The sequence below is a fragment of the Ptychodera flava genome, chromosome 15 (assembly GCF_041260155.1).
Source record: "Ptychodera flava strain L36383 chromosome 15, AS_Pfla_20210202, whole genome shotgun sequence".
Lineage (NCBI taxonomy): Eukaryota > Metazoa > Hemichordata > Enteropneusta > Ptychoderidae > Ptychodera > Ptychodera flava.
Genome location: NC_091942.1, coordinates 11,782,640 through 11,796,037, shown reverse-complemented (window position 1 = coordinate 11,796,037; position 13,398 = coordinate 11,782,640). Strand labels below are relative to the sequence as shown.

At 37.5% G+C, this 13,398-nt stretch overlaps 1 protein-coding gene across 4 annotated transcripts in view; it reads right to left on the bottom strand.

The window, feature by feature from the left end:
- Positions 1-13,398, bottom strand: part of LOC139151160 (glutamate receptor ionotropic, NMDA 2A-like) — a 182,297-nt gene that overhangs the window by 19,693 nt on the left and 149,206 nt on the right. For all 4 annotated transcript variants that reach the window (XM_070723751.1, XM_070723753.1, XM_070723752.1 and 1 more), the window contains exon 4: positions 5,532-5,731. In XM_070723751.1, coding sequence (XP_070579852.1) covers positions 5,532-5,731 — 200 coding nt within the window. The remainder of the gene's footprint in view (positions 1-5,531; positions 5,732-13,398) is intronic.

The following is a 13,398-nucleotide window of genomic DNA, read 5'->3' as shown; positions in this document are numbered from 1 at the left end:
TTACAGGTCAACTGACTTACAGTATATATAAATTAAACTAGGATGAAGTCGAACAAGCGAAAGTCACGGGGCTTTATCAAATGTTTTTATTGGTCTGTTAGTCTATGGTAGACAAGATATAATCTATGGTAGAAAAGAGACATGGCAATTTTAGGCTTCCAGCAACATGAACAATTATCTTAAGAGACTGGAGAAAAAGAAAGCTCTGATTATTTTATGATTGGTCCATTTTCGTATGCATTTAGATTCCAAATAAGGACTTTCTTTGTTATAGTATCTATGTGCTGCACATATCTCCCGCTTATTGCACACACAGCACGTATTGCACACACAGCACCTAAAGAAAAAAAGCTGAATGTGGTAACTGATTTGTTTGCTTATGTGTTTACCTTTCTTTGACACCAATCGCTATTACTAAAAAGTGTGTCTTCATGTTACAACTATACATACAGCTGATACAAACCAGTGATAGTTATCACACATGATACTATGTATACACAGAGTATGTCATTATCTGACTACACTATAGATATAATGTACGTATGTATGTATGTATGTATGTATGTATGTATGTATGTATGTATGTATGTATGTATGTATGTATGTATGTATGTATGTATGTATGTATGTATGTATGTATGTGTATGTATGTATGTATGTGTGTGTGTGTGTGTGTGTGTATGTATGTATGTATATGTATGTATGTATGTATGTGTGTATGTATTTATGGTGTGTGTGTATGTGTGTGTGCGTATCTATGAATTTATATGTATGTATCTATGTTTGAATATTTCAAATTTGCATGTCTCTTTCTCTATCATGCATATCAGTGTGCTCTTTCTGCCCGGTCTATATTTACCCACCTATCTAGGTCGCCCGCTGTTTCTGTCTTTCATTCCCCGTGTGTGTCTCTTACAGTCTGTGTCAGCTTCCCTCTGTCTCTATTGATTACAAAGTTTCTGAAGTAACTTAAATTTGCCAATATCATTTCAACGTTGTAGGAACTTTCGAAATAACGTCAATCGATTTCGTGAATTACCCACTCGGACTGATTACAGTAGTCAATTTTTCAGGGATATACAATTTGGTCCATTCCGCAGAAGGTTCTTAAAAAGCTACAGGGGACGTGTTAAACCGGAAAATGAGGAGATAAAACACACCTGTTTGGGCTAAACTAAGGATATGGATTTTTTAAGAACAGGTACAACAAGGAAATATACTTTGTACAGACCTATGGCATTTAGTGGTAATAAAGTGTAAGAGCAGAATTTATAGTAGCTGCAAACATATTGACGTCACTGGTCGTCAGCTGTACCTTTTGACATTTTGAAGGTATATTTATGACCCCGTGTCGGCATCAAAATGTAATTTTACGCATTGAAGCTTTTTAAGTACGCTGAAATATACATCGTTTGTATATTACTTATAGGCTTTAAGTACACCGTATGGGGTGACAAACTGCTGAAATGGATTTAAAGTTAAAACCCGCTTGCTATCTACTGTCCTATGTAAATATCCAAATCGTTCTTAAGTTGCTTGTCGTTAATAAAACGGGTATTTGGTGTTGCGTCAGCAATAGCCTGTACTGTTATTGTCACACAAGAACGTGAGTCTATACCTTGTTTTTGTAAAGAAAACAAAGTTGTCAGTTTAAGTATTTTTACCAAATGTCAAATCAGTGGTCAGAGACGTGTTTGCTCACCAAGTTTAAGATCATTAAGGGGTCTTTGCTTTGGCTGAAAACAAAGAACCTAAACTTGCTTAGACCACAAATGTTAATACGTTTCTGAACCCTTTTACAAAAACGATCAATTTTGTGAGGAATAGCAACACCAATATGACTTTCGGTATCATGACCCTACAATTTCGAGAATGACGAGCACGGCAAACGATCACATTCTCCGCCCGTCTTTTATCCAATATTCAATCGGATTCTCTATTTTACAGATCAAATATCAGACACTCTCTTCAGTAGTACGATCCAAAACTTAAGAAAAAGTGGTTTCTCTCTTTTCAGTACCCCTGGACAGTGCGGAGGGACGTTTATTTTCGCCTTTGATGAAGCACACTATGCATGTACGTCAAGCTAGTAACAAAAAGTCAATTTAAAGGCAGACTAATAGATTCATACTAGTTATCAATTGTGTTCTACAGCGATCGCGCACATTAAAGCTCGATATGACCAAAACGTGGTATCGGTGCCTCGCGGACACAACGTAAAAGTATTATTTCCCTGTGATCACGCGATACTGTTGTCAGTGGTGGAAAGCGTCGATAATTCATAAGTTAGAATGAGAAATTTCTTTTGTGGCAAGCTTTAAAATAACACAGTGATTCTCTTCCTGCAGTGAATACCCAATTCTTCGTTTCATTTTAAGCTTTTTCGCTGTTTTAATACAAAATGTGTGCATTCATCTCTGGCAAGGTATTCATTTAAATCGTTCAATCAGAAGAAAAGGCAACTCGTGAGTGATCAAATCAAACCGGATTCCGCGCTGAACAGCTGTGCTCTCCTTAGGGGACTGGGTGAATCGCGACCATACATACGAATATTGCCCACAGCGCATATAGCTACAGAGCATGTATATATTGAAATTCAGATCGCAACGCTCATAGCTATTCAAATTGCTGTCATTAGTTGTGTACTAAGTGAACCGAATGTGTCACCATCCGATCTGAAAATCTCTCGGTGCCGTGTCTGCATGTGTTGGGCATTTCAGTAAAAAGTCCCAAGCGCCCATGCCCTTGTGTCTGCTTGCCCCGGTGACTGGCTGACACACAACGTCACGGGCGGCGCTTGACAGCAACAATGATGACATTGAGGATGACATCAACGCCATTGGTAACGGTGCGCATGATCCTCATGGTAAATTAAAAGATGACTTTCCAGCTTTGTTTTCCATCATGATTGTTTTGTTTACTGCGTGGCTCATTGCTATACTTTGTGTTTGTTTATTCAGTGTTTACTTTTAATGTATGCGCGAAATTGAGTTTCATTAAATAAGCCAATCTGACTGTTTATTTTCGATTCATGGTGTGTTTTTCAGGGCACTCTCTTACCTCGAGGGAAGGTCACAGAATAATACATAAGGAAGTATACGAGGAAATGCAATAAAGTATAGTCAATACGTTTTATTCTTTCAATAATCTTTGGTTCTTGGGTTGAACAACGATAACAGCGCACCGACAGGGTCTTCAAACAACTACACGACAAAGTATGATGATGACAGTACCCGCCGATGAGTTCTCATCCGCTTGACAGAGAAAACTCACCTTACCAAATCGATCGTCGAGTAAAACAATGAGAGCGAAATCGGCAACTCGAGAAAGAGAGTAATGGAATATTTATCGAAGTTAATCGAAATGCACAAATAGAACGGGTTAATAAAATCCCGCAATTTCGCGTTTGCTATCGGCACCGAAACTCCCTTCGCATATTATGGGATATGTCGGATAAATTTTGACCCTGATTGATGATTTGTTCTCCTCTATATGTAAATACCACTGACAGTGATAAACTAGTTAAATCTCTGAGTCACCTTTGTCTATATAGGTTAGATTTATTCACACTTTCTATGTATAATGCTGCTGGCATGTACGTAGATTGAACGCCCAGTAGAATATATTTCACTACCCCATATCAATTTTTAATGTGCCGGTAACACTCACACAATTCATGCATTTTTAACACACCCTGAGCGTTCTAAATGACAAAGTTATTGTTTCTGTAACCGGAAACACGTAGCCAAAACTTGAAATCTTCATATTTTTGTAATGACCGTGACTTACTGAATTTATTATTTTCGGAAAACGCAGGTCACGTGTGTAAAATTATGATAACACATTGGCAACAGTTTATTTTAACAATTTTGTAACTTTGTATCACGACTCAAAAATCGCGTATGGGTAAGTTACGGAAATTCAAAACAAACAACCAAACCAAACCAAACCACACCACGGCTGACAAAATTGATCTTTAGGTTGCTTTTGAATCCCTAGTGTCAGTTCATTTGACTCGCCTTTAGGAATAAGTGTTTTCGACTCTGATCTTGCTGTTTTCCGTCATGAATACGACTAATGAGAACTACTTACCAAATGATCATAGCTACCGAAGCATTTCTTTTCCTTTATTGGTCATAGCGTGGGTGACGTTACAACCCGCTCTTACCACATTGTCGCCATAAAATAAATGCGATTGACGAACAATTTCTTGCGTATTAGATCATCAAATAAAAAGTGACGATTGAAGGAATATATTAACCATCGCGAGTCTATGAATTTATCAGCTATTTCTTTGGAGTTACACCTTAATGTGGAAATAGAACGCCGGGCGTAATGAAATGACGCAATTCCACATGAACCTATGGACACCTGACCCCTTACAACGCAATATGAGATAGCTTCGATCAATATTTATCCTGACCGTTAACTTTTCACTGACGTTTGTTTTTACTACAAACAGTGATAAACAAGTCAATACATTTGTGTAGTCTAATTCTGAAGGCCAGATTTATTCAAATTTGAATGATTTCTGCTGGTATGAAGATTGAAAGTCCGGAGAATATTCCTAGTGAGGTACCCCATGCCAGTTCCCACTGTGCCGGCAGTATTCAAACGTATTTGTAAATTTCTGTTCGTCCAACATATCAAAATAGTAGTTTCTGTACTCATAAACAGGTTGAAAATAATCGAAACCTTAATCTTATGGTAGTAAAAAGGACAGCCTAAATGTAATTAATATTTTGATCAAACAGACACATTTTCGGTCAATTTAAGTTCATCATATTACGACTAAATGAATCAGTTATTTGTCTGGCATACGAAGGTCACTTGTTTTTAATTGGCTTTATGCTATGAAGACACTTTGATTATGGCTTATTTAGGAATTTTTTTCATTATCATTAAAAAAACTAACACCAAATATCGGTGAAATTAGCCATAATTTAAAACCAGATCTCTGTCTCCTCAGGCACCCCGCCTAAACTTGAAAACCACAAAAACAAAGAGAAACGAGAACAACATCAGACATAAAACTATGTTGTCTATGGTTTCATTTTAAGCTCCAGTATCACTTAATTTGACCGTCTTCAGTAGCTTCAACTATAATCTATCCATTCCCCGTAATGAATACAATTAATAATAACAACTTGTGCACCAATATGGCGGCCGGAACCTTTCCACTTTTCCTCTTTGGTTAATGCGTGGGTGACGTTTCAAACCCCGTTTTTTCCATTTGTTGAAATTATGCTACTGCGCGCCCGAGGATGTAACTGCCTGAGCGGAAACCAAAAGAAGTCATTAAAATTTTGCCTTTGAGGTGCTCGGCATCGTATTACCCCAGTGAATGCCACAGCAAGAATATCTCGAAAAAGATTACACAAATAATGTAGAGGTTCTTGCGCCCTCACAGTCCATTTGAAACGAGTATAGATAGAGGAGCGTATTAGGACAGCCCACTTGACTTTGATCTAGGAGTTGAAAGGGTAGTAACGGGACTTCTTTCTTGCAGATGCTATTATACTAAAGCTTACCCGGCGTCGCTTTTCTTTAAGCACTTGGCACCCACGTGACATTCGCCGTCTGTTGTGGCAATACCCCTCACAAACGACTCCTCGTAAATTGTGGTCACTCTGATCGTCCTGTGCGGTGTCAGGTTTTTGGGTTTCAGCTTCATGTTGCCCAGCCACGTCACACCGTCCACCATGACCTTGCCCTTGTAGGAGACACCGACCTGAGTAGGACAAAGGAAAGGGCAAAGTATTAGTTGATACAATCATCGGTTCTCCTTAGGTTTGAGTTCGCTCTTACCCTTTTTTTCATGCCATCTGGAACAGAATATTCAAGCTTTGGACTTGGACTGGTTATTGTTGCGAGGCAACGAAACCCCATTTATACATACAACTTCCACAGGTCAAAGTTGAATGTCATTTCATAACGCTACTGCTTGAAATATTACATTTTTAATCAGAAACTTTTTAACTTTGTACTGTACTGAAGAAATCAGTCCTTTACTGACTTTCTGATTCGTTTTCAATCTTAGATAAGTATTCTTTTTTCGATTTCCTTTTGTTTATATTAGTTTACATTGGATCCATTAACAGTAAGACGTCAGGATTGCTAGCGGCTGTTATCAGGTATTCCTAAAGTTTGTGAATGCACTTCGAATATTTTTATCTACCCTGGGCTTGCTCGAGGGCTCTTGCGAGATAATGACGACGCTCGTTTATAACTGAGACTGTAATTTTCTGAACTATGATTATGATGATGATAATCATCAGGCTAATACCTGATGTCCTCACCATCTCAAAATCTTGCTTTTTTAAACAATTTGAAAGAAAATCGAAAAGTTGATAATATCTTCTTTAAAAAAAGTAGATGCCGACATTGCTGTCAGCGTCAATAAAAATGTTTCAATTAAAACACTAACAGTTATAGACGGTTTCCTTATATGTGCATTTAATGTCGTCATATGTTCATAATATGTGGAAACAGCAGAAATCTGTACCTCTCCCCTGTTAAATATTGTCCTGAAATATTATTTACCCTTGTGTGTAATTCGTTCATTCATTTCTAGCTAAAGAGCGCGAAGCGTAGCCAAATCAACGATTCGGGTTTGTGCATTAGGATAAATAAACTCATCATGTTAGTATCTGAAAGTCGGAGCTTCTAAAGCTAAAATATTATCGCTATGATGTTGTAAAGTTATCTTCGATCGTTTTTCCCTTGAAATTAGACATGTTTCTCAGCAGAAATATGCCACTCATTATGACGGAATATTTCTCTCTGATTTCTTGAGCGATCCATCAGGCAATCGATACAGTCAGTCGGGCAGTACTTGTTCATTTTGTGATCCGCTGAGTGGGACTTGAAAGTAGAGTAGCGCATGCGTTCAATGTATTAAACGCTCAGGGAAATATCTCTTGCAAAAGATTTCAGTTTGAGCGACGTTGCGGTACGATTTATCGTTGGCATGGAAATAATCTGACCCGGTAGTCAATGTGACAGGTCACCTTTTGCAAAATCCCTAGCAACAGATATACACTTCGTAATACTTGCAACTTTTCTTATCTCCTGTTTTTATTAAGTTGCCTTTAAATGTGCGCAAGGGCGATCCCATGGGATGAAAACAATATCTATACATTTCATATATAAAAGTTATGTTTAATGGATATATGAGACAGCAACATATCTAGTCACCATACTGTGCTACAATCCTTGGAATAATAGCAAACTTCCATGAATTCAGCCAGGGAACACACTAATTACCCTTCCTAAGGTAGGACTTAAATAATGAAAGAAATCAAGGGTTACATACATCTAGAAATCGCAAACATTATCAGACCGGAGAAAAATATATAAGCAAATTGTGTACTATTACAAATTCCGTAAGTTCTAACGTCTCAGACTAATTCCCGATAACTTCTCAAAAAAGCGGGTTGAGCACATAAATACCATCAATACCAAAGCACTTGTAGAATTATAGTATCTTACAATACTGCACATTATAATTCTGTATTATGGCAATATGATAGTGCCCATTGTCCAAGGACAATACCTAGACGTTTTCTCGTCAGTTTATGTATACACAAGCGACCAGACTGGATTTCAATTGACGTACCATCAAGGCTGAGGGAACTACAAAGAAGGGAGGTGAAATGGTGCGTTATCTATGGCAAGGAGGCGGTGCCCAGAGGAACGCGATAGACCCTTTTAACGGCGTTGATAACGACGCACGCGTCCCTGTCTTCTTTTAGAACGTCTCAAAGGGGTATGGTGTACGCACTTTAAAATCTGTCCTCAGGGCCTGAGATGGACGCCATCGCAACACCGAAGTACATTAGTCTACGACGCTTATTCTACTCGAAACGAGCTAAATGCCTGCATAAAGACGCAAGGTAAACGCCCAGGAAAAGAAAACACGATGTTCGAGCTCGTTATCAGTGTTTTGCACAGTCTGTTGTGTACATAACCTCGGCATTTCTATTCCTTATGCGTTAATAGTAGAGTACCTAACACATTACGTTTTTTTCAATTACACAGACATGAACCATTATCATGCGGGGGAAAAAACAACAACCTTTTATTGCAACGGAAGGAAATTTTATTTGAATTTTCTTTGCAATTTAACGACGTGTCATGATCAATTTCTAACGGGAGCTTTTAACGGAAAGGCTGGTGCCTCGGGCGATGGCCGACTCCACGTCTAACGTTATCACGAAACACAACAGCGATTGAACGATTTTAATAGGATATGGAAAACGCATATTAAACTGAGGAATGGGCCTTCCTAGGGGACTGCATTCCGGGAGATCTCTAAGAAAAACCAAACCGTGCGGACCCGTTAAGCCAACCCGAGGAGAATCCTCATTGATTAGTTTCTACGTACTGTCTGTTCGTTGTAACGATTGGAAGTGACCTGAATATGTCCTGCATTTAAACTGATGAGCAGTCCCCGGTAAAAAAAACACAACACAACATAACAAAAAAACAAACAAACATAAAAACATTGAAAGTGTATGGACTCGTAATTGTAAGCTGTTGCACACATCTATTTCAGACATTCTGACCAATAATACCAATGGTATTTTACTCTACTTTGAAAAATAGGGTTGTGTTCAATATAAAATTTACTGGAAACGCATTTGTCGCTGTTTGAAAGACAACCAACAAATGGTGTTAGTCAATGGGAACATCTGAAACTTTTATTTATTTTTTTATTATTTTGTATAAAAAACAAGGCCTTTTTTGCTCCTCTAAACTACGTCAAAATATAATATTAATCTCGATGATACCATGAAATGTTTTCAACATGTGCTGCTGTTGTTGTTATTGTTATTGTTATTGTTATTGTTGAGAACTGAATGCTAGTCTGGACCCGATTCGAATTGTCAACAATAACATTGGGAATAACAAATAATCATACAGTCCGCGCTGATAAGTTAAACACTAGGCATGTTTTCCATGAAGAAAAAAAAGGAAAAAGCACATTATATAAACACAGCAAAAATTTTCGAATACATCTTAAGTTACAGCTCAGTGGGGATAAATCAATGTTTAACATATACAGATAAAAACAGCTCGAAATAAACTCGCGATAATTAAAATTCGAACCATCAGTCTGAGAAAATGCATCCGTCTAAAAAAAACATTCACCGAATGAACGTTTCTGTAAGACGTATATAATTTCGGTGGACACGTTCAATGACCCAGGCAAATATCTTCTAAAGGCTCTTTGTCGGATCTAATTTGCCTTACCGAAAACCAGGGACCTAATCTTCAATTGTCCGAAACCTTCTGGGCATGAATGCTACCTTCAGGTGAAGTAAATATATGTAATTTGACCTACCGAGAATTACCAGAGATAACTCTAGCCTGACTTACGCATCAATTTATAATGCTTATATATCAGGTATACTTTTTATCGATGAAAGGTTGGTCACATGATATGCTAGGGAAGGTCAAATTTGAAGATTAGTGGAAGCATGCTTCAGGGCAGATTATCGGGAAAAAATCTTACCATGGTTTAAAAAAAATAGTCCTTTTCTGTCGGGGTATGGAACTTTATCGTTACAATCGCAGTAAGGCTTATATTTCTGTGTTTGCTGTCATCTTTTGCTATTAAAGATCATTAAATATCGCTGCCCATTGTCACAGGTAGGGAGACTGAAAAGCCATGTTGCGAACATGTGGCTGCCGCATAAATATTACATGGGCACTGACGTACACTAATAAACGTGAATTGGCGGCCAGTATTGTTAGACCAATCAAGGAAGAAAGGGTAAAAACGCTGACAAATGAGGGCACTCAAAGTCGGTGTATGGACAAATGGTATAATTCGCAATAGATTTATATACATCGTTAATGCGAAGGCCCTTACAGGCTGTAAGTAGCTGGAGGATTCTCCATTCTGATTAATCCTAATATAGTTCCACATCCTTCGGCGAGAGGAAGAAGATTACTAAAACATCCAAATTAATTCATACGCAAGGATGCTTGTTCGAAAATCTGTCTTATAAAGATAACTTTGTCTGAAAACGATTGATCTTACAAATAAGGGAATACAAATACTATAACAAGCGGGTAAAACGAAGTGGTTGAATCAAAATACACAAACACATTTGAAATACATACAATAACCAATCAAGTTCGCAGGAACGTTGTACTCAATACATACAAAAAATGTGATTTATGACGGAGCTTTAAAAGTACCAGCCAGTGAAAATTCACAGCCATAAACTATTCTGCAAGAGTTAATATTGATTTGTGATGTCAACATGCATCAGGGAGAGGGCTGCAACACTCATAATTTTTGATAAAGCTGAGGCATGTATTTCATTCTCTATGATGATGCCTGCGCTCCTGTTTGTCTGTTGAAGCTTCGTCTACTGTAGGAATATTTTGGCATTCGGCGAGTAGATAAATCTTGGTTCCAAGACTATAGGCTTTCTTGGCGAAATGCAAAAGAAATTTCGACCTATCACGACCTCTATATCGATGCAGAAATTGGTCAAAATATATAGGTCGTAGATGATCATGGCATGTGTTTGCTGTGACGACAATGCAAAGCGCGGCTACTTTGCAAGCATTATATATATTCATGACATTATGCTGTTTGACCAATGACGTGATGGTGATGATGATGATGATGCAGAAAAAAGGGTATTATTTCTTATCTAAGTATTACAGTTTCAGGGGATACAAATAGTTCGACTATTTTATGAGATGTCGTTTCGACGCCAACGTGACATGAAGCCAAAAAGGTTTTGGCAGCACAATACCTAATAAGGGGGTACCATCTGCTGTAATTTTGGGATGCCCGGATGTAAGCTCTATGAATACATTGGTGTAACCGTTTCTATCTACTGGCAAGCCTGCATCACAACTTGATTCCGTAGGAGATCGGTATATTTTACCCCTTAAGGTAGAATATTTATATACTTCGGGGACAGATGTTCAGATGCTCAAACTTGTACAATTAATCTCTGGTCTACCACGTGGGGGCTCATTTTGAAGTTCATGGAGTAAATAAAGTTTTCATGGACTTATTTTTGTGAAAATCGAAACTTAATTTTTCCCATTCGAATTTACCCTGGATGACAGCCATTTTGAAGTCCAAGAGTCGATAATTATAGAGTAATTGTTTCTCTGTACAAAAGTTTTAACGGTGACCCTCAATGTCCTTACTTGATTTCGAAAGGGAGTGGTTGAAAGTTTGACAAAAAGTTTAAGTCCTTCAATTCCGAGGAGCGTCCTAACTTAAGACACGAAGTCTACCATTTCTCCTTGCTGGCATTTATCATCTACCTACCGAAATTTTGAACCAGTGGAATTTAATTACATTGATTGAAAATGTGCACTGAGGGGAGATTGATGTTAAATGCAATGCGCGCCGTTGAAAATGAAGGCTCAAATTTTTCCCTGATACCCTGTTTCAAGGAAATTTCATGCCATTCTATTTAAAATGCAGGTTATAATCAGGTGGTTACTGTATGCAACCATTTTGATCAAAGGAAATAATTACCTCAAAAGTTCGATGGCCGCTATGATTATCTGTGTGAACTCAAAGAGAAATGTAAAGTTTCTAATTTCACAAAATTAATATATTTCTATTTCCACAAAAAGGGGGGACGGTGAAATATTAATTTCCAAATAAGAGTCACCATGGTAACCAACTGTAGACCAGTAAGATACTGTAAGATTTCGAGACAGCGAAAACCTTCCCCGAGATGCTTTCTAATCTTAAGGTTGCAAATGAGAGTACACGTACATGTGTTATCAATGGAAATCGAGTCCGGTGTTCAGTATGTGACGCACAGCAGGGCATATCACTCTCACCATATTTGACCGTTCATCCCTAAAATCAAATCATGCTGACGCCAAGAACTTGTATTGGGATATGGAATACAGCAACCAACCGAGAAAGTGCATTGAATTAAGGTGGAATGCTCCCCGGGGATAGATATTCAGACTCTCAAACTTTTACAATTCTTTTCTCATATACAACGTGTGGGGGTTCATTTTAAAGCTTTGGTGTAAGAATATTTTTCACCGGCTTAGTTTTGAACTTTAAATACTTTGGTTATTTGTTTCTCTAGTACGGTAACCAAACTTTCCATGGTGATCCCCGATTTTTATTCTTGATTTTGAAAGAGAATGGTTGAAATATTCCTTGAGAAAAGTTTGAGCAAAAGTTTAAGTCTTTCATACTACCTTAAAGCGGTAAATTTTTAGATATGGCGAGTCATATTATCCGAAGTAGTTAAATACCAAGATAATGGGTAACCTATCGTATGGCTCACCGCAAACATGATGTAAAGGTGAGGTAATGTAACAATAAATAATCATACCACCTTCCTTCAGATGATAATCGTTACAATTTTGAAATATAACCACATTAAGTTTTATCTTGCGTGATTTTATTATTAGAGGAACGCAAAAGGCCTGTAAATCAGGCAATACGAAGGTGTGACTGAACACACGTTTTGACTTTTTGAAATTGAAATGCACCGAAAGACGTGGCCTTGTGCCGTTGGCTGCGACTAATAATACGCTATGGTATATATTCACAAGAATTTAACTTGGCAACGAGAACTTATGAGAGGATGGCTCGGCAAATTAATGACATTATTCACAAGGCTGTAGCCGCCACAGCTGCCGCCCGATATAATCACCGGTAATTTGCTACATTCTGCACTCTTTTAAATCTAAATCAATCGGTTATTGCCTGAGGCTTTGCTCAGTAAATATTTCTTGTCTCCAATTAGAAGCTTGACGATTTGATTGATTTTCACTTAGGGGAGTGTAAAGAAAAGCCTGTACACTGAGTAAGAAGTAAAAATGTGGGCACGTGTTTGAGTCATACCATATAACACTGAATTTAAAAGGGAAGTCAGTCCATTTTTTAAATTGATAAATAATGCCATTCTGACACACACACACACACACACACACACACACACCACATGCACACACATACACACACACACACACACACACACACACACACAACATATATATATATATATATATATATATATACATATATATATATTTATATATATAAATATGTACAGTAGATAGATAGATAGATAGATAGATATATGTTATATGTATATTAACACAAATATTACATATATAATATTTACAGTATGTATGTATCTATGTATCTACTTATGTTTCTATGTATGTATCTATGTATGTATCTATGTATGTATGCATCTATGTATCTATGTATCTATGTATCTATGTATGTATGTATGTATGTATCTATGTATGTATCTATGTATGTATGGATGCACGTATGCATCATGTATCACTTGTGTGATGTAGAAGAGGACTGATAAAAATCCGTATTAACTCTTTCCTACGTCATCGACCGGGACTTCTTTCCAGCACGAA